Source organism: Dioscorea cayenensis, chromosome 20 (assembly GCF_009730915.1).
Source record: "Dioscorea cayenensis subsp. rotundata cultivar TDr96_F1 chromosome 20, TDr96_F1_v2_PseudoChromosome.rev07_lg8_w22 25.fasta, whole genome shotgun sequence".
In the NCBI taxonomy this organism is placed as follows: domain Eukaryota; kingdom Viridiplantae; phylum Streptophyta; class Magnoliopsida; order Dioscoreales; family Dioscoreaceae; genus Dioscorea; species Dioscorea cayenensis.
Window position 1 is genome coordinate 32,184,565 of NC_052490.1, and position 22,058 is coordinate 32,206,622.

The 22,058-nt window shown below is 32.0% G+C and overlaps 3 protein-coding genes across 6 annotated transcripts; 2 read left to right on the forward strand and 1 right to left on the reverse strand.

Moving 5' to 3' along the window:
• Nucleotides 1-4,179: 4,179 nt before the first annotated feature.
• Nucleotides 4,180-9,226, forward strand: LOC120251640 (isocitrate dehydrogenase [NADP]-like). Of its 3 annotated transcripts, none has more exons than XM_039260236.1 (16): nt 4,180-4,300; nt 5,003-5,046; nt 5,125-5,234; nt 5,733-5,770; nt 5,911-5,988; nt 6,088-6,141; nt 6,230-6,331; nt 6,470-6,555; nt 6,659-6,762; nt 6,925-6,993; nt 7,083-7,198; nt 7,312-7,346; nt 8,310-8,452; nt 8,598-8,720; nt 8,832-8,924; nt 9,046-9,226. In XM_039260236.1, exons 1-16 carry the CDS (start codon nt 4,252-4,254, stop codon nt 9,053-9,055), a joined length of 1,254 nt encoding a protein of 417 aa, XP_039116170.1. In that variant the 5' UTR covers nt 4,180-4,251; the 3' UTR covers nt 9,056-9,226. The 3 variants fall into 3 exon arrangements, with proteins under 3 accessions (XP_039116170.1, XP_039116171.1, XP_039116172.1); XM_039260237.1 differs by having other exon boundaries at nt 8,832-8,921; XM_039260238.1 differs by having other exon boundaries at nt 4,181-4,300; nt 8,832-8,954.
• Nucleotides 9,227-9,311: 85 nt separating this feature from the next.
• LOC120251642 lies at nt 9,312-10,302 on the forward strand. Its single transcript, XM_039260239.1, has one exon. The coding sequence runs from the start codon at nt 9,904-9,906 to the stop codon at nt 10,144-10,146; it is 243 nt and encodes an 80-aa protein (XP_039116173.1). The 5' UTR covers nt 9,312-9,903; the 3' UTR covers nt 10,147-10,302.
• An 892-nt stretch (nt 10,303-11,194) lies between these two features.
• Nucleotides 11,195-17,705, reverse strand: LOC120251622 (CTP synthase 1-like). Of its 2 annotated transcripts, none has more exons than XM_039260212.1 (21): nt 17,387-17,705; nt 16,285-16,364; nt 15,511-15,597; nt 15,263-15,313; nt 15,056-15,173; nt 14,835-14,939; nt 14,661-14,725; nt 14,460-14,543; nt 14,317-14,367; nt 14,166-14,228; nt 14,011-14,057; nt 13,818-13,887; nt 13,655-13,717; nt 13,316-13,405; nt 13,197-13,235; nt 12,891-13,118; nt 12,739-12,824; nt 12,602-12,650; nt 12,442-12,522; nt 12,245-12,338; nt 11,195-11,391 (listed from the first exon to the last, which is right to left on the reverse strand). In XM_039260212.1, the coding sequence occupies exons 1-21, from the start codon at nt 17,502-17,504 to the stop codon at nt 11,195-11,197; spliced, it is 1,866 nt and encodes a 621-aa protein (XP_039116146.1). In that variant the 5' UTR covers nt 17,505-17,705. The 2 variants fall into 2 exon arrangements, with proteins under 2 accessions (XP_039116146.1, XP_039116147.1); XM_039260213.1 differs by having other exon boundaries at nt 14,835-14,891; nt 17,387-17,565.
• Nucleotides 17,706-22,058: the final 4,353 nt, after the last annotated feature.

The following is a 22,058-nucleotide window of genomic DNA, read 5'->3' on the forward strand; positions in this document are numbered from 1 at the left end:
TTGATTAATATAAATTAATATTGTTTTGTATTTTTATTTATTTAATATTATGATTTACCAACAATAATAGTCTAATGATTAAAATACTTGACTCCCTATAAAGATTGTGGATTTAACTCAACTCATTCCTAATGCATGATTGAGAAGTGTGTGTTTTGAGATGACTTGCCCATATTGTTATTAAAAAAAATAATATCTTGATTTTATGAGATTAAGTCTTAAAAATTAAACATCATATGTTTATTTATTAATGATATTTTTTTAACTGTAAATAAAAAAATACATGTTTAAAATATAGTTAAAGTAAAAAAATTACATCAATTATTATCAAATGCAACGCAATTGTGATATAAAAAATTTACTTCATTTAAGAGAAAATACATTATTAATTAATTAATTAAATTTAGATATCACTAGTTATTAGAGTTAATTAATTAAAGGATCAAAAAGAACACAACAAAAATAAGCTCATATCTCTTAAGTAAAGGTGATAATATCTTTACACTATAAAATTCATGTACAAACAAACACAAAAAATGTAAATCTGTAAATTTGTTTTCCACGTCCATCCAATTAAACATACAATTATATATATTTTTTATCGTACACTTACGCATTATTATTGTTTATATAAATTTTTTTAGTAATTAATTAATTAATTAAAATATATACATATATTAAATACATATCCTAATTCAAATAAAAATCAAAATTTTAAAATATGTTTATCTAAGTCATCATAACCGAAGTAATATAATATATGGTTAAGATAAACAAATTTGATATATTCCAAGATTGCCTAAAGAGTATAGATCTGGAAGCAATTTATAAACTAAAAATTATCTAAGAGTACAGATCTTGTAGCAATCTAAAATATGCAAATCTCAATATCATCCGAGCGTTAACTATATGTCCATAGAGTTTATATTGTACATATAGCTTAAAAAAAATTATTTTTTATCATTTACCTCCATTTAACCAGCGCACACCTACCGAAGCAATTACGTAAGTTATTGTCGCCTCATGAGCACCACTCACCGTTGAGTTGGCATGAATATTTCTTGTTCCTATTACCTTCATGGTGAACACCACCATAGCTTCTAAGGACGTGGCCCAAATTTTGGGCTCAATCGTGGGCTCCTCACTCTCCATGAGTGTATTTTTGATTACTTGAGCCATAACAAAATTAGGTTCAATCTTAAAAAAAGATTAGTATTTCAATAAGCTTATCCAAGGAGAATGGGATAGTGTTGGACTTTGAACGTGGTATAAAAAAAGACCTAGAGGTCTTAGTGAATTTAATGTGAATTGGAGACCATGTTTGAGCAGGGGCGGAGCGACAGGTGGATAAGGGGGCGGCCGCCCCACGCCCCTCCCCTCCCCTCCCCTCCCCCGTCGCCCACCTCCTTCCTCCCGCTTTTATTTTTATTTTTAAGCTTATATATATATATATATATTATATTTTCATTATTTTCTATTTTTTTTAATTTTTCATTTGAATAACTTGATTTATTTAATTTTTTTTCTTTCTCATTTATTAGATGCTTGTGTTGAGTTTTTTTTTTAAAACATTTTGAGAAAATTTATAAAAATATTTATGATTGATTAATGTGCATTGATTTAGGGATTTGAGAGATATTAAACCTTTAATTTAGTAATAAATAATTTTATTTTAAATTATGGTTAATTTATATAGAAGTTTAAATGAAATTTATTATTTTTAAAAAATATGTAAATATTGGTTTATTTTGTATTTACTAAGATCTTAAATGTAAATAATTTAAAAAATATTTAAATGAATTCAGATAAATTATTAAAATACATATATCTTGCAAATGAGAATTTTTTTAATTAAAAATATTATTTATATTTTTACAATTATAAATCAGAACAATATCAACCCAACGGTAAAGCGAATGAAGGAATTAGTTTAGGTCATTTGTTTTTTAAAATCCTCATCTTTATAATTTTTTTAATAACAATTTAAAAAAATTAAATTTTGAAAGACTACCAATAATTATCATAATACAAAAATATTTTAATTTAATATTTAATCAATCTAATTTCATCTCGGTTATTTTATTAGATTTTAAAATAATACATTAAGATATTAAATATTTTATTTTAATGCTTAATCAGTTATATCTTCTTTAACTAACTTTTCAAAATTCTAGAGTGATCCTATGTACTGGCTTTTCATGCATTTATTTCTCCAAAATTAATATAATATTTATTTCTTTTAATTAGAAATAAGAGCTTTTATAGTTTTTATATTTTTACAATTTTCTTGTTAGATTTTTATTTTGTTGAGTTTTATTCACAAATTTTAAATATATCTTTTTATCATGAGTTTAGTAGTATGTGAAAAGACAAACAAACATCGCAAATAAGTATTTATTAAAAAAAAACTAAATAAATTTAATTTTTATTAAATAAATTTTAGGATTTATTCTAAATTTTGATAAATATATATATATATAGTTTGATACATTAATTAATTTTAATTATTTCTCTTAAATTTTACTTGTTATAAAAAAAAATAAATGCATTTTATAATTTTAAATTTTAATTTAAAAGTTTTGTTAATTAATTATTTTAAAACATGTAGTTCCCCGCCCTCCTCTATATAATTTTTGGCTCTGCCCCGTGTTTGAGATTTTTTTTTAAAAAAAAAGAAATATGAGCCCCTGGTTGGCTAATCATGGTGAGGACCAAAATAGTGCATTATCACCTTGTTATTCTTTCTCAAACTTGAAGAAGTCTGTCTGTAAGTCAGTCAGTCAGTTTCTTTCATATGTTTTCGGAAAATCCAAACCATTATGCCAGGATATGAATAGCTTAATTTTTAATTTGAACAATTCCATAGGATCAATTATATATATATATATATATATATATGTGATCCATAAGTATGTTATTGATTACTTGAGGCATAGCAGAATCCGGTTCAACCTTAAAAAAACGTAAGTATTTCAGGAAGCTTATCCAAGGAGAATGTAATAGTGTTGGACTTTGAACATGGTATAAAAAAACCTAGAGGTCTTAGTGAATTTCATGTGAAATTGGGAACTAAGTTTGAGTGTTTTTTCAAGAAAGAATATGAGCCCTGGTTGGGTTATCATAGTGAGTGACTTAATGGTGAGGATCAAAATAGTGCATTCCCAATTTATTATTCTTTCTCAAATTTAAAGAAGTCTATATGTAAGTCATCAAAATATGTTTTTTTTCTTTCATATTTTTTGAAAAATCCAAATCATTATGCCACGATATGGATAGCTTAATTTTTAATTTGAACAATTACATAGAATCAATTATATATATTTATATATGTGATCAAAAAAGAAAAGTGCTCCAGAAAAGAATAGTGATGTATGATAAGTATGTATGTATGCAAAGTAGCCTATAAACACACCTGTATGGAAACATTCCCCACTTTCTTTCTTTATTTCATATGCATATTAGAGTTATATATGAAACAAAAGGATGTTTTTAAACTATATTTTCTGACTTCTTAAGTTATTATATTATCACAGTCAACATTTGTTAAAATTACTATCAAATTGGATTATGAAATTAATTAATAAAAGAATAAAGAAAAACTTCTATATAATTTTTTTTTTCAACAAATGATGTCCAATAAGTGATGTGAAGAGATAAACAAGTACAAAAATACATTTATTACAGTGATTTAATGACTTTATAAGAATTAATCTCTTTTATTATGTAACTCTATAGAGGAATAATACACCGCACAACTCTCATAAGAGACCTGTTGTGTATTTATGAGTTGGGGGCTCGAATCCGAGACCTCTTCAACTGTAAAGCAAGTGAGAGCTGTTGGACTACACCTTTGTTCTCTTCTAGTTAATTATTTTAACAATTAAAAAAAAACAATTTTAACTATCACAGTTCCAGGAAGCAGAGAATTTGTATCCCCTGTTCATTTAAATAATAAATAAATAATTGTAATAATTTAAAAAATGTAAAATTAAATAAAAATTAAACTAGAGTTGATATTCTCCTCTCAGGCTCCCACCCGCCTCTTATTATATCCACACGTGACTACACGTGCGCAAAATATAGATGAACACAGATTTCGTCTTTCCCTAATGCTACTGACAGCTGGCGGTGTTGACTGGCCAACTAAGGTCAACCATTCGGACCCTTCTTATACCGAGACTGAGAGCCTGGGATTCCCCGAGCTCTACGCCCATCGTTTACCCTCCGGCGTCACGAGCTCTCCGGCGAACAATGGCGTTCGAGAAGATCAAGGTCGCCAACCCGATTGTAGAGATGGATGGTGAGTGCCTCCTTCGCTTTCTCTGTTTGGTTTGTTCCTGTCACCGCGGCTTCCATGATCCAGTGTCTCACGCTCTCCTTTCTTCCGATCCATCCCACCTATGTCCTTGATCACTCGGATTTTGGTTTCGTTTTGCTGTTCATCTCTGTGGATTGAATTAGATGAGTTTGTGTGCTGGTTTTGGTTTCTGACTTTGATTTTGTGTAGATTTTTCGATTTTTATAATTAAATTCAAAGCATTTCTATGTTTAGTTACGCGTTTGGAGTTTCAATTTCTTGTTGATTTTTTGTGGCTCTCTTGTCTGCGATCTCTGATCGATTTTGTATGCTGCTTTAACTATCTTCAGAGTGTTGTGTGCTGTCTTGAGTCGTGTTTTTTTGTTAGTCTTATTTCATGAGTTCCGTGTTTCCTTGCCCTTTCGTGCTGAACAATTGATTTGCTTGTTTTTGACTTCTGTTGTTCAACTTTTAAGCAATAATTGCTCTTTTATCATTGCATGCAATAACATTTAGGGAGTGTGATGATTTTTTCTTTTTTTATGTGGAACTTAGTTGGAGGTGTTCGTTATCATCAAAGCTCGGTGAAATTTCCCGCCTTTGCACTAGTAAAAAATTATGTCTTTGTGCATATGTGGAACTTGTTTAGCTTATTGATTAATGTTAGTTGTTGGATGCGTCAAAGTTATTATTACTTTGTTGCAGGGGATGAAATGACCAGAGTTTTCTGGAAATCAATCAAAGAGAAGGTGGACAGACTGTTTTGATGTTTTTTTTCCTCTCTAATTGGTTTTGAGTTTTGTTTAATTATGCCATCTCCTTGGCAGCTTATCTTCCCCTTCTTGGATTTGGATATTAAGTACTTCGACTTGGGTCTCCCTCATCGTGATGCTACAGATGATAAGGTCACAGTTGAAAGTGCAGAAGCTACACTAAAGTTAGTATTTTCTTCCTAAGCTGATAGTCCTTTTGATCTATTTCTAACTATACCTACTTGTTTATTTCATTTGCTTCTGCTGTTGTTGGTTTTCTTCTTTGCCGTATTGTAACATTGAAACAGTTTGATGCATGCACCACTAGCCACTAGCTTCCTCATTATTTTATTATGAGGAACTTTACTGTCTTGTCATTTAATCAGAGCATTAGATGAATTTTTGGTTGCAAAAGTGAGAAATAGTTGAATATTGTGCCTTTGTTGTATAGATTTTTCAATGTAAAGGGTGGTTCTTGATTACTTAAACTTTTCACTTTCAACTTTCATGCATTATCTCTCTTTCTGTAAATCCATATTGTAATAGAAATTGCCTCTTTTGACACTGTTTTTTAATTTCTTTCTTGGATTGACATATCACTCTCTCCAATCTTGATGGTTCTGACTTTTTTTTAAGCGTCTATATATGGCATTCGAGCACTAATTGGTGCGCTTCAATTGCAGATATAACGTGGCAATCAAATGCGCAACAATAACTCCTGGTGAAGTTGACTGATCATTATAGACAATATGATATAAATTTATAGTCTTCCTTTTATGTTCAAGTATTAGCACTTAATAATATTTGCTCATGATTACAGTTGAATTTATTCTACTGTACTGTTTTGCCTTTATATAACAGATGAAGCTCGCGTTAAGGAGTTCAACCTGAAAACTATGTGGAAAAGTCCAAATGGGACAATCAGGAACATTTTGAATGGTTAGTCATGATGACACAATGTTGTTGCTGTTGTTTTTTTTTTTTTGTGACCGTGTTCATTTACATGTAATATCTGTTGTATCATTGGTTTTGCTGCAGGGACTGTGTTCAGAGAGCCAATTATTTGCAAAAATGTTCCTCGGCTTGTTCCAGGTTTTGAGAGCTTTTATCATGTTTTTGTTTTTTCCTGTGCAGTATACATGATATTTTCTTTGCATGGCCTGATCTTTGATATATTTAGGGTGGACAAAACCTATATGCGTTGGAAGACATGCTTTTGGTGATCAGTACCGAGCAACCGATACGGTTATTAAAGGCCCCGGCAAGCTCAAATTGGTATTTGGTAAGTTTGCATGTTTCAGTTTGTCATACCAGTCCCCATGAACAATTGCTGACATCACATGGGCTGCTTTTTTTTTCTTAACTTGTTCTTATTATTTCATTTTCATAAAGAATTTTGCATTTACTCTTGTACTTTTAGAGGGGAAAGAAGAGACTGTGAATCTAGAGGTGTTCAACTTTACTGGTGCGGGAGGAGTAGCCTTGTCAATGTATAACACTGATGAGGTTTGCACCTGCTAGCTTAGATGTTTGACTCATTCTGCATCTTTGGAATTGACTTTACATTGCTATTGTCATGCTTGGTTTTCATTCTCTTCATTATGCATAGTCAATTCGGTCATTTGCCGAGGCATCAATGAACACTGCTTATCAGAAGAAGTGGCCACTTTATCTCAGCACTAAAAACACAATTCTTAAGAAATATGATGGAAGGTAAGCTATTCCCCTATGTCAGCAATGATCTTCCAAATAGCTTCCCTTATAAAATCCATGTGCAACATAAAATTTGGTCCTTTTTTGTATTTGACAGTTTACAGTTTACAGTTTACCTGGATTCTGTAAACGCCTAGGATTGATTTTTTTTTCCTTGTGCAGATTTAAAGACATCTTTCAAGAAGTGTATGAAACTGAGTGGAAAGCCAAGTTCGAGGCTGCTGGAATATGGTGAATTGCTTCTGCAGAAAGCATCATTTCTAAATTTTTTTCCCTGAACTTGTATGTGATATTCATACATGTTTATTTTGATGTTTTAGGTATGAGCATAGACTTATTGATGATATGGTTGCCTATGCGCTTAAGAGTGAAGGTGGTTATGTCTGGGCATGCAAGAACTACGATGGTGATGTGCAGAGTGATTTCTTAGCTCAAGGTCTGGACCTTGTTTCCTTCAGTTTGCCTGGAACTAACCTATAGTTATCATGCTATTATCATGGAGAAGTCACCTTTGCCATCTGAAAATCATTTTCTCCTTTCTTTGTGCAGGTTTTGGATCGCTCGGATTGATGACATCAGTACTGGTATGTCGTAATGTAAAAATCTGGTTTGCTCACCTTGTAAGAGTATGCTGCCTATAATAAAATATATTCCTGAGTAGCTTAATGGGTTTCATGAGACTTAAAACGTGGACAAGTTCTAGAATTATATTCTGATGATTAGAATTTCAAGTTATATTATGCCTGCTGTTTCATTAGGACACTAGCATATGCCACTCTATTGTGTGGAGAAAATTTATTATAGAAGCTGTGGCCTACAGGATGTTGGCCTAATTCATGGGCTAAGTTGATAGTTTGAACTCTATTTGTGTATGTTGGATGAGATCTAAAATAATTAAGTATTAAATATATTTATTTAAATAATTAAATATTGTAAAAAGAGGTAGGTGAGATTATTTTTGGATGCTCGGTTTCATAAGCCCCATCTCCCAAACACCAAATTGTTTCCCATTTTGACTTTCTGACTTTTTAATGTAAAAGAATTAATCAAAGTATGGCTTGCCCGTGTATTTGTGAGAAAAGTTTAAACCCGGATTCAACCCTAGTTAAGATGGCATGTGGCAACTGGCCTCCCCCTTCTTCACTCATATACCCTATGAAATGTTTTGTAAAGCCTTCACTAATTATGCATTCAGGCCCAATTTATGCATATGCAGACATACATTTGTTTATATATATGTATAATATTACTGATTGGTGGGCATAATGTAGTTTTGCCATATGTTTTTGCATGTCTAATATGGTCTTCTGGACTCTAATTTTTCTATTTTTGCTCTGATTGTTAGTACTTGTGAACTTAAAGCATTCAGCCAAACTATTATGTTCTCTACTAATAGTTGGTGCGGAAAGCATCTTATGAATGTTGGATCTAATATAATTCTCTGTATTTAAATTAGTTTGCGTGATCAGCAACATTGATTCGCCTCTAGGGATATCTTTCCATTGTGCTCTACTTTATCTATTTACTAGAATCTACTATTTGTTTAGGTTTGCCCTGATGGAAAAACTATTGAAGCTGAGGCTGCACACGGCACCGTCACTAGACACTACCGGGTACACCAGAAGGGTGGTGAAACCAGTACAAACAGTATTGCATCAATCTTTGCTTGGTCAAGAGGGCTTGCACACAGGTATAAATTATCAGCCTAACTGTAATGTGAAGAAACCAACTAACTTCTTGGTTTCAATTAAGTTGTTCTTTTCATTTCATAAATTTTCTCATCATGTAAGTTATGTATTAATAATTGACCAATGATATGTTTTACCGCACACCAGGGCAAAGCTGGATAGCAATGCTAAACTGCTTGATTTCACTAAAAAACTAGAAGCTGCTTGCATTGGATGTGTGGAAGCTGGGAAGATGACCAAAGATCTTGCCCTTCTCATTCATGGACCCAAGTATTTATTTATATATTTTTTTTGTGATTTGCTGCTTCAATCCTTATTTCTTTGGACTTAATGATTTATAAATTTCACCATTCATTTACAAAATCAATTTCTCTTTTCCAGGGTATCCAGAGACCAGTACTTGAACACTGAGGAGTTCATTGATGCTGTTGCAGGAGAGCTGAGAGCAAGACTCTCAACTATTACTTCAAAGTTGTAAATCCTTTCTCACTCCCACAAACTGTGGTATTAGCCCTTGTATATCTTTTTTGAGATGTTATATGGCTTATAATAATGCATTGTTATGATGGTTTCAACTTTTCTCCTTCTTCTACAGGGCTGAATAATGTGCATCTGCAGATAACTATGAAGAAGTTTGGAGTCCCAGATCAAAATCAAATAACAGAGAGGCTTTTAAGAGTCACTCAAACCATGTTTGTTTACAGAATCACAGTGATAGATTCCAACCATGAAGGTTAATTTTTTCATATATATATATATATATATATATTAAACCACTTAAAATATGGTAAAAAATAGATATTGTTTCTTATTTTAATAAAATTATTGTTTATTCACCGCTAATAAAAAAATAAAAATGGGCACATGATGAACAAACAATTAGAAATAAAAAATAATAAATCTTATTTCCTAGCTATAAATCTGTTTATATGATGTATCCTTCTAATAAAAACTATCACCTCGTTAAATAAAAATAAAACGTTTCTGGTAAAATAAAAAAGGATTCTCGGTTTGACAAATAAGTAAGCAAAACAATTAGAAAAGGAATTTTTTTTTATATATGATATATGATGTTTATGCATGATATCTTAAATAACCTATATATTTTACTTTATTGCCTTATTGGTAAAGCTTAAAAAAAAAAAAAAAAAATTCTGTATTTACTTATAAAACTGAGACTATTTTTATTAATATATATTAGCGCAACAATAAATCAGACGGTTGAGAGGTTCTACGCAAACTGCAAACATACCCTGCCATCTCTACACGTGCAGCATAAAACCCAAACACGTGTTACAACCTCCGTTGAGCCTCTCCACCGCTCAACAGCAACGTGTCTACCCTGACCTCTCCCTATAAACTTAAGTCCAAAACAAAGAGAAACAAATTAAGAAACAATAAAGCAAGCATTAATTTCAGGGTGATCTCGGAGAAGAACAACTGAACAAGAGCCATGTCCGGAGCACAGGGCGCGCAGCCTAAGGGTTCACTGACTCCGACGACCTACGAGTCAGTTGAGGGCGGAGAGAACAAGACAAAGATGGATCCCCGGTCCAAGAAAGACCAGGGCCCTATCCAGATAGATAAGATTCAGGATAAGGTTCCTGATGCCGCCGGCAAGGGTGGCCCAGTCTTCGGTGCCGGCAAGGATGACAACAAGGACGATCTCGGCGTCACCGGCACCGGCCCTGCTTAATAATAATAAGAAGAAGAAGAATACTGTTTGTTCTCTCATATATATCTGTGTTTCTTGTATGTATTTCTTTTGTGTTTTATTATGTAAGTTGGTATTGTATTTTTTTTTTTTAATGTTTATTATCAAGGTTAATATGAGTAATATTTTGAGATAAAATTATAATTAAAAATGGATAGATGTATTTTTATGTTGTGTAGGTTTTATATGTAGGAACCGTGGGTGCTAGTCCGCATGTGATTGAGACGTTCTTAGAGTATCTTATATTATAATTCTAAATTCACATTTACTCACATTCTTGAGGAATATTTTTCGTTTTTTCTTCCAAATGTTTTTAAGATTGTATGGTGGGAGTTCAGTGACTTCAGTGTAGGTGGTATATTTTTTTTTTTGAGTTTTTTTTAAAGTGTATTTTATTTACAGGTATTCTCTTCGAATACGAAGACCAAGATCGAAAAAATGGTGCTTGACTTTCTTTCAACGAGGCAATCATGTGTTCCCCTTTTCTTCATAGTTTGTGATAAGTCATCCAATATAATCAAGAACTTTTAAAATCTTTTACTAATTTTCTTTTAAAGATGGTTGCATACTGGTGTTTGGACTGTTTAAACAAATGTGTTTTAAATTTTTAAATTTTTATTTTTATTTGTATTATTTATATTTCTTAATTAGTTTTTAACTATCAGTACATGCCACTCATTTCCACCATTACATTGCAGGAGAGAGTTGGTCCCTAACACAAACCCAGGAAGTGAGCAATTTTTTAATAATAATATATCTTCATAACAAAATAATAAAGGAGAGAAGATCATATGATTAATATATATTTTGAAAATAAAATCACAATCACAATGTACAGATAATGGCATTACCAAGTCCTCTCAAACAAAAATTTCACAAGCTTATAAATAAAAAACAAAAAGAAAAAAAAAATTAAAAAGAAAGACACTATTGCCTGGCAAATACAAACTTGCTGCTCCTCCTTGTAAAAAAGACCGGAGCCAGCAGCTACCATTCTAGCCAATATCTCAAGCTAACAAACATAAGAAAGTTAAACATGAACACCATTGCCATTGGCATAGAAGGTAGCACCATTGACCATGAGCTTACGAGACTTATTTGCATTCCCATTTGGGTACACCTTTTGTGGTAATACACCATTAGCCACAACCTTTGTTTGTACCCTGTTTACATGCCCTTGACCATGCACCAATGTTTCCAATTGCCCACATGAAGCTGCTATCAACCCTGCAACATAACACCATTAATAATAATCAGTACCTGTTTCATTTGTTCTTGAAAATATGAGGAACACTATGGACTGAGTTACTTTCCTTGTCATTCTTGGATTAGAATTTCTGTTTTGGGTTTGATTTTTTAGTGTACATTATCAAGATGTTTTGACGTTATATCCCATTTAATTTGCGAATAAGCGAACTGTACAGTGCAAATGATTGAGTTAAAGCACAAGTGTTTGTATTGTTTTGTGTTTAACAGACAGTAAAATCCTGGGCTTAATCCCAGTTTTATTATGTTTTGTTGAAATCAGATATGTTAAAGGTAATCTGACTTTTTTATTTTAACTACAGATAATTTTATCTATTAATTGTGTTGTAACTTGACAAACACAAAAAAAAAAAAAAATTTGACACAGACGATACCCCATTTAAGGATTAGCCAAGTACGTGCACATGTGGGCAATGCCGATTGTTGGTAACTGACAAATTTTTGTACTATGGTTTTTTTTAATACAAAAAATCTATAAAATTATGTTGTATTTATTTACGTTTTGGATTATACTCCCTACTTTTTTTTGCAAAACAAATGGGCAAAAAAAAAAATATATATATATATAGTGTTGTGCCTCGCATTTTCTATGAGACTAACCCAAAATAAGTTATAACTGATATCTCATTATACTCCATGGGTAGGCACAGTTGTTGCACCCCACAATTTGTGTCTTTGTGTGATTCCTAAATATTTATTCTTTCATTTTTTTTTCCGGCTTCATTGCTACTATGTCTTGAATATTGCTCTAGTTTTATTGTGTGCGTGTGTGTGCGTGATTCAATTAGTCGATAACAATCTGTGGTAAGAGTACCTGAGAAGAGAGCTGATGGTTTTCCCGGCCTTGACTTGAACTCGGGATGGAACTGGACTCCGACAAAGTAAGGATGAGAAGGCAGCTCAATAATCTGGAGAAACATAGAGTTTAACATTTTAGAAATAACAAACAAAGAGTTATATACCAACATTCAGAACTATGAAACTAGTTTTCTATTTTTCTTTCTTTTTCACCTCCATTCTTTTTCCCGTATCATCTTTGCCGACAAATGCAAGACCAGCTTTTTCAAGTTCCATTACCATCTCAGGATTGACCTGCAAACAAGCCCACATTCAGAATATGAAGATATCACGGTTTGTTTAATAAAATCATAAGACAAAGATATTGGTAAACCTCGTATCTATGACGGTGACGTTCATCTACATAGGCTGCATTGCCATACCTGATAAAAGGTGAAACAAAGAAGTCAGACATTGAACAGGGGCAAATGCAGAGATGGAGAGTTTTTGAGGTATGTTTTGTGTGCTTACAACTTTGCAGACTTGCAGTCCATAACCTCAAAATATGTTCTTCTTGATCCTAGGCGCATTGTCGCTCCCATATGAGTTTTCGAACCCTGTGTTTCATAAGTCAGCAATGCAGCAAAATCTCAGGAATCATATAATGAAAGAAATGTACAAACCTCTGGCATGAAGATAACACAAGGATTTGTTGTATTTGGGTTGAACTCTGTGCTGTTTGCATCCCAGAGTTTGAGAATGGAACGACAGTACTCAATGACGGCAATTTGCATGCCTAGACAAATGCCGAGGAATGGGATTTTGTTTTCCCGGGCATATTTTGCTGCTAGTATCTTTCCTTCCACTCCTCTGTCTCCAAATCCTCCTGGAACTAGTACACCGTCCGCACTCTGCAATGGATGTTCATTTCACAAACAGTTCTTATAACAAAGAATTGTGGACAAAATGTCCACAGAAAAATTAGCTACCTTGAGTAACTTCCATGCTGCCTTGTGAACTTCCGGTGCCTGTACAGAGATAGCTTAGAAATTTTTCACAGAAGGATAATAAAGATAAAAAGAAAGAGGTCTCAAACAATCAAACCAACCTCTTTCAAGGTTGTTTCTTCAAGGTCAGAGGCAGGAACCCATTCTACCACAAGCTTGCGACGATGGGCTACAGAAGCGTGAAGTAGTGCCTGCATGGAGGAATGATGCCTTTATAAGTGGTTTTTTCAATAAATGACTGTTTCTATTCATAACTAGATGTGTTTGTGAACATGATTGAGAGGGAAAAAAAAGAGAAGTTACCATTGAGAAACATTTCCAATCATGAAGAACACTTTTTTTATTTTAATTTCTGTTACTCAATTTATAAAAATGAACTACAGCTACTATCTTAAAAGATCAAAAATCGTGGTAAAAAAAACATGGCACGGAGAAATGACCTTCAACACAGAGAGATATGAATCAGAAAGGCCAGTATATTTTCCAACCATGGCAATCGTAACCTGAAAGTTAACAATTTGTCAGCACATTCTATATTATATATATGATAACAAAGTCTTTAAATCACTAGAAAATGTAAAGCAAGTTACAACTAGCACCCACAGTTTCATGCAATGTATCACAGATCTTAGCCCTCTCCATCCATTCGAGTAGCATGGGCTCACGAGCAACACTGGTGAGATGATAAAGAGTTAGGTAAGTACTTCCCATATTCAATACAGATATCACAAACAATAAATTACATTGCAGGCTATACAAGAATTAGTAAAAACTTGAAAGAGTTCATCAGACCAACCCTTGAAGGTTTAGTGCCTTTATAAGAGCTTCATGCGCCTTCTGCTCCTGTTGTACACAAGCACATAAAGATATTATACAAATTCTTCTTCAAAATGATATTGGAAGAAAAAATGACAAGAAAGTGGCATGCAAATCAGCATGTGCAAAATTAACCTTTAGTAGCAAAGGGATATGCCAAATATTTGAAACATCATAGAGATTGACTATATTTGATACCTGCCAAAAAGAATTAGCACCAGATAGATTAACTCCAGCTCTAAGAATAATGTGTAAGCAGCACTAAAAAACAATCTTATCACATTACCGGAACATGACAAAATTGGGAGAGTTTTTCTTTCACATTTTCATCCAGAGCCTGCCCAAAAAAAACCACAACAGAATCAACATATAAATAAGAAAGGTAAAGATGCAGCGAAGACAAATCAAGTAGTGGGCATGGAAACAGACCGTGGTACTGCGACAGGCTAAGATATCAGGTGTCAATCCAAGACCTCTCAGACCACGAACACTATGTTGTGTTGGTTTTGTTTTCTACAGGAAGTTACGAGAGTTTCTCAGAGGCTGATTGCTTAAATCATAAGCGTTGAGCAACTGGTGCAGAGTCTAAGTAATAAGTGCACAAACAAGGCATAAACCAAATGCCCTTACCTGTTCACCAACTACATTTAGAACTGGCACTAGGCTGACATGAACCAGACAGAAGTTGCCAGGACCTGAAACAAAGGACGTGCGAAAAAAATAATAAGAAAGAAAACAGAAAGGGAGAATAAAGATATCAAACCATCTACTCAGAGGCATTGGAGCTATAAGCTATCTACTCACCTACACGACAAGAAAATTGACTCAAAGCTTCAATAAATGGCATGGATTCAATATCCCCTGCATCAAGAATGCCATTCTCAGTATGCCGTGAAAAGATCGAGTCCCCTGCAATCGCATACTTACACTAGTATGGGGCGTGTAATATGAAGTATAATTTACAATAGCAAGGCGCATAAATTATTCTCTTGAAGCATATAAACAAATTCAATAGTTGTCTTCACCTATAGTTCCACCCAATTCGATCACACAAACATCAGCAGGCCCTTCTTTGCCATCAACGGGTATTATTGCAACGCGCTCTATCCATTCTTGTATGGCGTCGGTAATGTGAGGAACAACCTTCAGATGAAACAGAAACAGGTTCAGCATCACAGAGGAGGATATTCTACATTGTTAGAAAGAATATAACAACAACCAGTTGAACTTACCTGGACAGTTTTCCCCAAATAATCTCCTTTTCTCTCCTTGTTGATGACATGCTATCATTCATAGCAAAGACAAACAAAGAAAAAAGTGAGTTACTCTGGGGGAAAAAAAAAAGACAAATATGAGTAATAGGGTTCGAAATTGGCAGATGATTTAAATGTCTATGAAGTTCATAAAAAAAAACACGCCTTGAGATTTAAAACAAGTTAGATAAATACACTTTCTGAAAAGCAGCCTTGTATATTGGTACCTGGTATATCTTGCCGGTTGTGATATTATTATCACGCTTTAATCTGATATCAAGAAATCTCTCATAATTTCCCAGATCCAAATCAACCTTCAAAAATATTAACAACTTTAGTGCAAGAAAAGTGAATTCAACAAGGCAAATAGACCCAAAAATAAACTTTTCCAAACAGATAAGGTTTATTAAAAAAAAAGAAAGAAGGCCTAAGAAAACAGAGAAAGGCTTAACTTGAAGTCACTGTCAGTAGAGCATTCTGGCTGACTGAGAGTGAAACTTATGAGATAATTATAAACTAGAAACATCCGGATTGTCCAAATGAGAATGACAAAACGTTAGAAAGAGAAGACCCACTTTATCAAGATCAATTTTATTTAAAACAAGAAGAAAAGAAAAAGGTGGTATTCTCTTTGCTTATAGAAGAGCCTAGTGAAAGGTGGTTTGGATGTTATATAAAGCAAGAGAAAGCTTGATCAATTTATTTAACATATAAATACTTCAAAATAAGGAAATGCATGAAGCGGAAGCCTGTCAAAAGAGTCCAAACATAGGAAACCTTTGGTTGATTATTTTACATGTAATTAATCAAAATGAGAAATACAAAAAGAGCCTGCAATATTAAACAAATTAAGTGCTTTAGTTCAAGTCTTCCAAACACTAAATGGTTGCATCTGCTCATGCTAGGAACAAAACAAAGATGACCAGATTAAACAATAACTTAATACTAAAGGACACAGTGAACTAGCATAAAGCAAAGGATGGCAAGAGGTTCTTCCTTACCTCACCACCATCATCTAAAACAAACACCTCCCCGTGCTCGAACGGCGACATTGTCCCGGCATCTGTGTTTAGATATGGGTCTACAAGCATTCAATAAACATAATGAGCACATGACATGAAAAATAAAAAACCAGGGGCATTCAGCTAGCCAATATGGCTTGATAATCATCTCAAAGACTAACAAAACAATTGCATCCAAAAAAATGTCTGATTAGTTAACACATATCCTCAGCTGCAAACTACCAATTAAAACCAAGGGAAGAACACATATGAATTATTAAACAAACATCCCATGTTCAGCATCATGTCAAGACATTCAAAAGGACATAAAAAGTCATGGTCCCCATCCAACCAAAAGAGAAATTTTCTTTTATACAACAAGTCTATCTTTCTTTTCCATTTGATAGCGGTTTCCCTTTTGCTTGAGCAAGAAACATTGGGTCCCTTGGTTGCTTTTCCTTAAGAAGAGGAGAACCTGGTGTCTGAAATCTCTCTTCACAATATAACAAGTATAGAAGCATGAAAGCTCGCTTCAATAGGCAATATTGAAGCTTCAATATTCTTACTAAAAAGGGAAAAAATCATCCATTTTCTCAGCTTGCTAGATATTCAAAGCCATGTCAAATCCATCTATATGAAATCAATTAAAGCTATCAAAAATTCTTTCTTCATTTTCTTTCTTCATCATTATCACATAAATAAAAAAATCTGTTCGAGCTTCTGAAAAAAAAATATAAAAAAAAAATTAACGAAAAAACGAAAAGATGTGCAAATTAACGAAAATCACACTACCGTCATGTCATATCTTTCCACCTAAAAATCCATACTTTTTTTTTTTATGGACACAAACGCGCGCGCGCGCACACTCATACATATCAAAAAGAAAAACTCAGCCATTCGGTGAAATGCTACAAAACCAAAACCAGCTTCATCAAAACCCCAAACTTTCTGAACCCCCTCAAGAAAAAAAAAAACCACAACAAAACAGCTCACGCAACTTCTCTATGTGCTTCCCCCAAAGAAAACCAACAAAAAATTAGTATTCCCAAACCCCCAAAAGGACAGAGAAAAATGGGGAAGAAAAATCAAGCACGCAAAATACCAATCTTAATGGAAGTGATTCGGAGTCCACAGGCCTTAAGCACCACTCCGATGCTACTCGCCGTCACTCCCTTCCCCAGCCCACTCACAACTCCTCCAGTCACCAGCACGTACTTCATCTCTCCTCCTCCTTCTCTCTCTCTCTCTCTCTCTCTCTCTCCCTCTCTCCCAACTTTCCAATCCCCCCACTAAACCCCACTACCGCAAGAAAAACCACACCTTTGGGCCTCTCGCCGCCTCCCTTGTTCCCGCACAGCACTATGATCCCTTGCTATGCCTCTCTCTCTCGCTCTCTCTCTTCCTCGATGGCCTCGAAGAGCTCCAATGGAGGACTTTAAATACGCTCGACGCCGAAGGCTCTTTGTCTCTTTTGATTTATTTATTTATTTATTTATTTAAAATTTATATTTTTTCCTCCCTTTTTTTCTTTTTAAATATTTCCACTTGCTTTTCATACTTTCAAATTTCAATAGTCTTTAAATATGCACAGTTAATTTAGTTGACCAATTTAGTCACTAATTGTACCCTAATTAGTCATTAATCCTATCCATTACTTTGAGAAAACCTCTTTTAACTATCCTACGTACCACTACACCTATGGCCTATGCCTATTTGCATTTAATTAAATTATTTTTCATGTTCATGTGGGCCGGTCCGGGCCGGCCGGGCTTTTCATGCCCGAACATGTTATTTTATAATTTTTCATTCTAGAATTTTAATTTTAAAATTAAAAATAATTATTTAAATAATTTAAATAATTTGGGGGTTGTGTGTGTGTGGGTGGGGTGGGGGTTTTGCCATAAAAAGGAAAGGTTTCCGAAACATTATTTTCGAAATTTTGGTTGAGTTTATTTGGCTTCTATTTTCACTCAAAAAACTGACTAGGACATGAAATTAGTTTGTGTTGGTTGCGTTAGGTGCGTTGGTTAGTGCCTTCTTGTGATGTTAACTAATAACTAGATGGATTTATTAAGTATCTTTATCTTCTTGCATTTACTATCTTGTCCATCTCTATATTGGATACTAATGGTAAAAATCCATAATAAACCATCTATTTACCATTACCTTTAGAAAAAAGAAAAAAAGATAGGCGTTATATAACTACTTTCCCTCCATTCGTTTTTTATCCGTCATAAACCCTATGTTTCTTTTTTTCATCGATTTTTTTATATTAAGAAGTATTTATTTTTTTTTATCAAAACTACCATAATACTCTATTCAATTCTCTTATTAGAATTAAATATGAGAGAGAAATGTAAAGATATAAATTATTGGTAATTTTGGAAAGATAACAAACTTTTTATAAAAATTTGTGAAATAACTAAATTTATTGGTATGTGAAATTCGGTTATTCACGACAGATAAAAAAAACAGAGGGAGTATTTTATAAAAATTAATATTTAAATAAAAAATATATTAATTGTTAATTTTCAAAAAATATTAATAGTAATAAACAATTAACAATATTCATAGAAAAAAATAATTTAATTTTATTAATTCTAATTAAATTAAATGTCTGTTGGTTCCTGTAAAAAAATTTAGGGAAAAGTAAAAAAACAATACCTTGTAGTTTTCCGAGATTTGCAAAATAAGGAATGTGGTTTTTTTTTCAATTTTATGATGTATGATTTTTCAAATTTGTAAGAAAAAAAGAAAAACAGCATTAACGATGATTAACTTTTGATCATTTTTATAGTGGCAAAAATCGTCCATTCATATAAAAAAAAACTGCCACGTGACATAAAAAATATAATTTTTCAACATGATTTTATTAGATTTTTGAAAAATTTAAATTTTTTTATTTAGGAGAATTTTGGAATAAATTAATAAACTTAAAATAAATAAATAATAAATAAATATTTATTTATATTATATAAGTTAATTTTAAAATAAAATGCGATTTTGTCTCTTTGAGTTAACACCATTAATGACTTAGTAACAGTTTTTCTCTTTTTTGTAAATTTTAGGAAACTATTACTTTTCCCAAAATTTTAACCCCACACTCATATCTCCTGATTAGACATCCTACATAAACTTATCCCTGTCTTTATGGATTGCCAATTGCCTTATGTGATGTTCTCCATTTTTTTTTAGTTTAATTTTGAGGCAGAACTAATTAATAAAATAGTATGTTTTTTCACTCAACATGCAATATGTTCCACTTAAAAAATAAATACATGATTTCTCTAGCTCAACACCATGTGCAAAATTATCTTAAAAACATTTTTTTTTTTCTTCACTCCTTAGAAAAAAGAATCTCGCATGTGCAAACACCAACTGTTTGCAACCTCAGTGCATCAACCGTTTTCAATTTTTCTTTTTTTAAGAATATTATTATAAAACATTAATTCATAGTGTATTACAGAACCACTTTGTATTCCTTTGAAACATGGATGGAAAAAATTATAACAATTAAAATTTTTATACCAGTGATTTCAAATGATATTTGTATCATTGTTGAAAAGATGAGTTTGAACCTCAGTTTACATAAGTTGAGAATATATGTGTTGAAGTATTAATTTTATATTTGTGTATGCCTTTTACATAATTGACACGCTTTAAAAATAAAAAAAAAATATTTTTTTTTAAATGAAAAGTAAAATGGGTCCAATGGTAGTGATAGATTGAATTGTTTTTTAAAAAAAAACATAAATAGTCAAGAATTCACATTGATATATACATATAAAAGAAAATTCATTTGTGACGTTTATAGGGATGTCCCCAAATTTTTAAAATATTAAGAGAGGAATGAGAAGAGAGAGATAGAAAGAAATAGGCGCATAAATAGTAATATCAATAGTATTCTAGCATGGTACCTTTTTCAATTGGTTGTTCTAATATTCCTTGTGTTCCACTTTAGATTTAGTAGAAATCAAATTAGATAGCTAAAATTGATTGAGTCAATATTATAAAAATACTATACATCCTATTTTTTACTGTGCTAATAATTATAAGCATAGTAAAACTATACATATGAGTGATCCCGACCGTTACTTTCTGATCTAAGGTTTTCAGAAAAACAGTGATAATGTTCATTGGATAGTGAATACCTGTTGGATTGAAATCCAACGGTCTTGATCAACGTTAAATCGAACGATTGTTTACTAAAACATAGGTCTCTACAAAGTCATAAGACCATGTATGGAGGCTAACACCTGCCCAGTGCCGGAAGATCAAGAAAGTTGGTCGTTAATCTATGAACGTTAGTGGAATGATCCTCGTGTGTGTATTCAAATAAAGCTTTTGTTGGTCATGTGCCACATCCTTGATATCTCGATTTTCATTTGACTATGACATCAGGTGAGAATTGACCAGGACCATCTTAGTCATGGCAAGCTTAGGTAATGGAAAAATTGTGGATAAAATGGTTTATCTATAAAGTTTTCTCAAATATAAAGTAAAATAAATATAAAATACAGTTAAATATTTTTTTTGTATGACAATAAGAGGTGTTGTCACGTATGTTAAAAAAAAATATATATAAAAAATATATTTTTTTATATAAATAAGACTCTTGATATCTCACATTGAAATTTATGACTCTTAAAAGACAAGTAGGTAAAAACCCTGAAAAAATATATATCATTAAAAATTATTAGAACTTATATATATATATAAGTTAAAATTTAATAGTTTGAAAACTTCCATTTAATCATTTGTAAATTGTATAAAGGAAACCTTAAACAGTAACTTGAAAGCTCCCCATCAACCAAAATTACATCAAATTTTGTTGAAATAAATAAACAGATATTTGTCACTTTGTGAATTATTTTGACACTTATAATGAACATTATCTTAAAACCGGCCTTTTCAAATTCATATTAGTAAATTGGAAAAAAAAAAAAAGGTGAATTATAATTTACTCCAAGTAATCAAACGAAACAATATATATACCCCTTTCGAAAATAGGGATATTTACTTGTATATCTTTATCCATTACTTTTATTCACTTATATATTTACATGATTAAAATTCAATTAAAATTCTTTTTGTTAGTGAACTATCATTTATTTTCTTCTCTTCGTTTATTGTTAAAAGAAAAATAAATAAATAAATAAATAAATAAAATCCATAAAATTTATAAACTTTTTTTTTGTCAATAAAGTTATAAAATTAAATAAAAATTTTTATGTAAGAGTAAATAACCAAATATGATTTTTACAGTGAGATATTAATAATTACACACTTTTATTATAAATTTTTTATGAGCCCTTAAATAATTAGAATATAAAAATTTTCTTTTATGGTTTATAAAAATGTAATTTATATGTCGGCAAAAAAAAAAACTCACATGGATCAAAATTTTTGGGGTTTAATCAGAATGACATTTAATTGTCTGTCATGTTATAATCATCAAGATGATGACATTGATAAAAAGAGTTGTTGAAAATTCTTGTTGCTAGATTTTGAGATGGCAAACCTAAAAGCATGATAAATCAATGGTCACAATGCTGCTATGGATCATATGCAAACAGCATTAATAAAGACATTTTCGCAACCCTTGCCATTATCACTTCTTAGAATTAATTATTTCAAGTATATTATAAACAATAATTTATTTTTCTTTTTCATTATTAAATGTATGAGCAAATAATATGGGATAACTAGTCAGGAGGTGGCTAAGTGGTAGAGATTCGAACCATTTAAAGAAATAGTTTTGAGTTTAAATTTTT

Bases quoted from the DNA above. Each gene is read 5' to 3' on its own strand.
- LOC120251642 (XM_039260239.1), top strand. From the start codon at position 9,904: ATGTCCGGAGCACAGGGCGCGCAGCCTAAGGGTTCACTGACTCCGACG.
- LOC120251622 (XM_039260212.1), bottom strand. From the start codon at position 17,504: ATGAAGTACGTGCTGGTGACTGGAGGAGTTGTGAGTGGGCTGGGGAAG. The intron at 12,825-12,890 runs GTTTGTACATTT...TATGAAACACAG, and splicing joins GTGTTATCTTCATGCCAGAG to GGTTCGAAAACTCATATGGG. The intron at 12,339-12,441 runs GTGAAAAAGAAA...ATGTTTCTCCAG, and splicing joins ATACGGGAAAAAGAATGGAG to ATTATTGAGCTGCCTTCTCA.
- LOC120251640 (XM_039260236.1), top strand. From the start codon at position 4,252: ATGGCGTTCGAGAAGATCAAGGTCGCCAACCCGATTGTAGAGATGGAT. The intron at 6,994-7,082 runs GTGAATTGCTTC...TTGATGTTTTAG, and splicing joins TTCGAGGCTGCTGGAATATG to GTATGAGCATAGACTTATTG. The intron at 8,453-8,597 runs GTATAAATTATC...ACCGCACACCAG, and splicing joins TCAAGAGGGCTTGCACACAG to GGCAAAGCTGGATAGCAATG.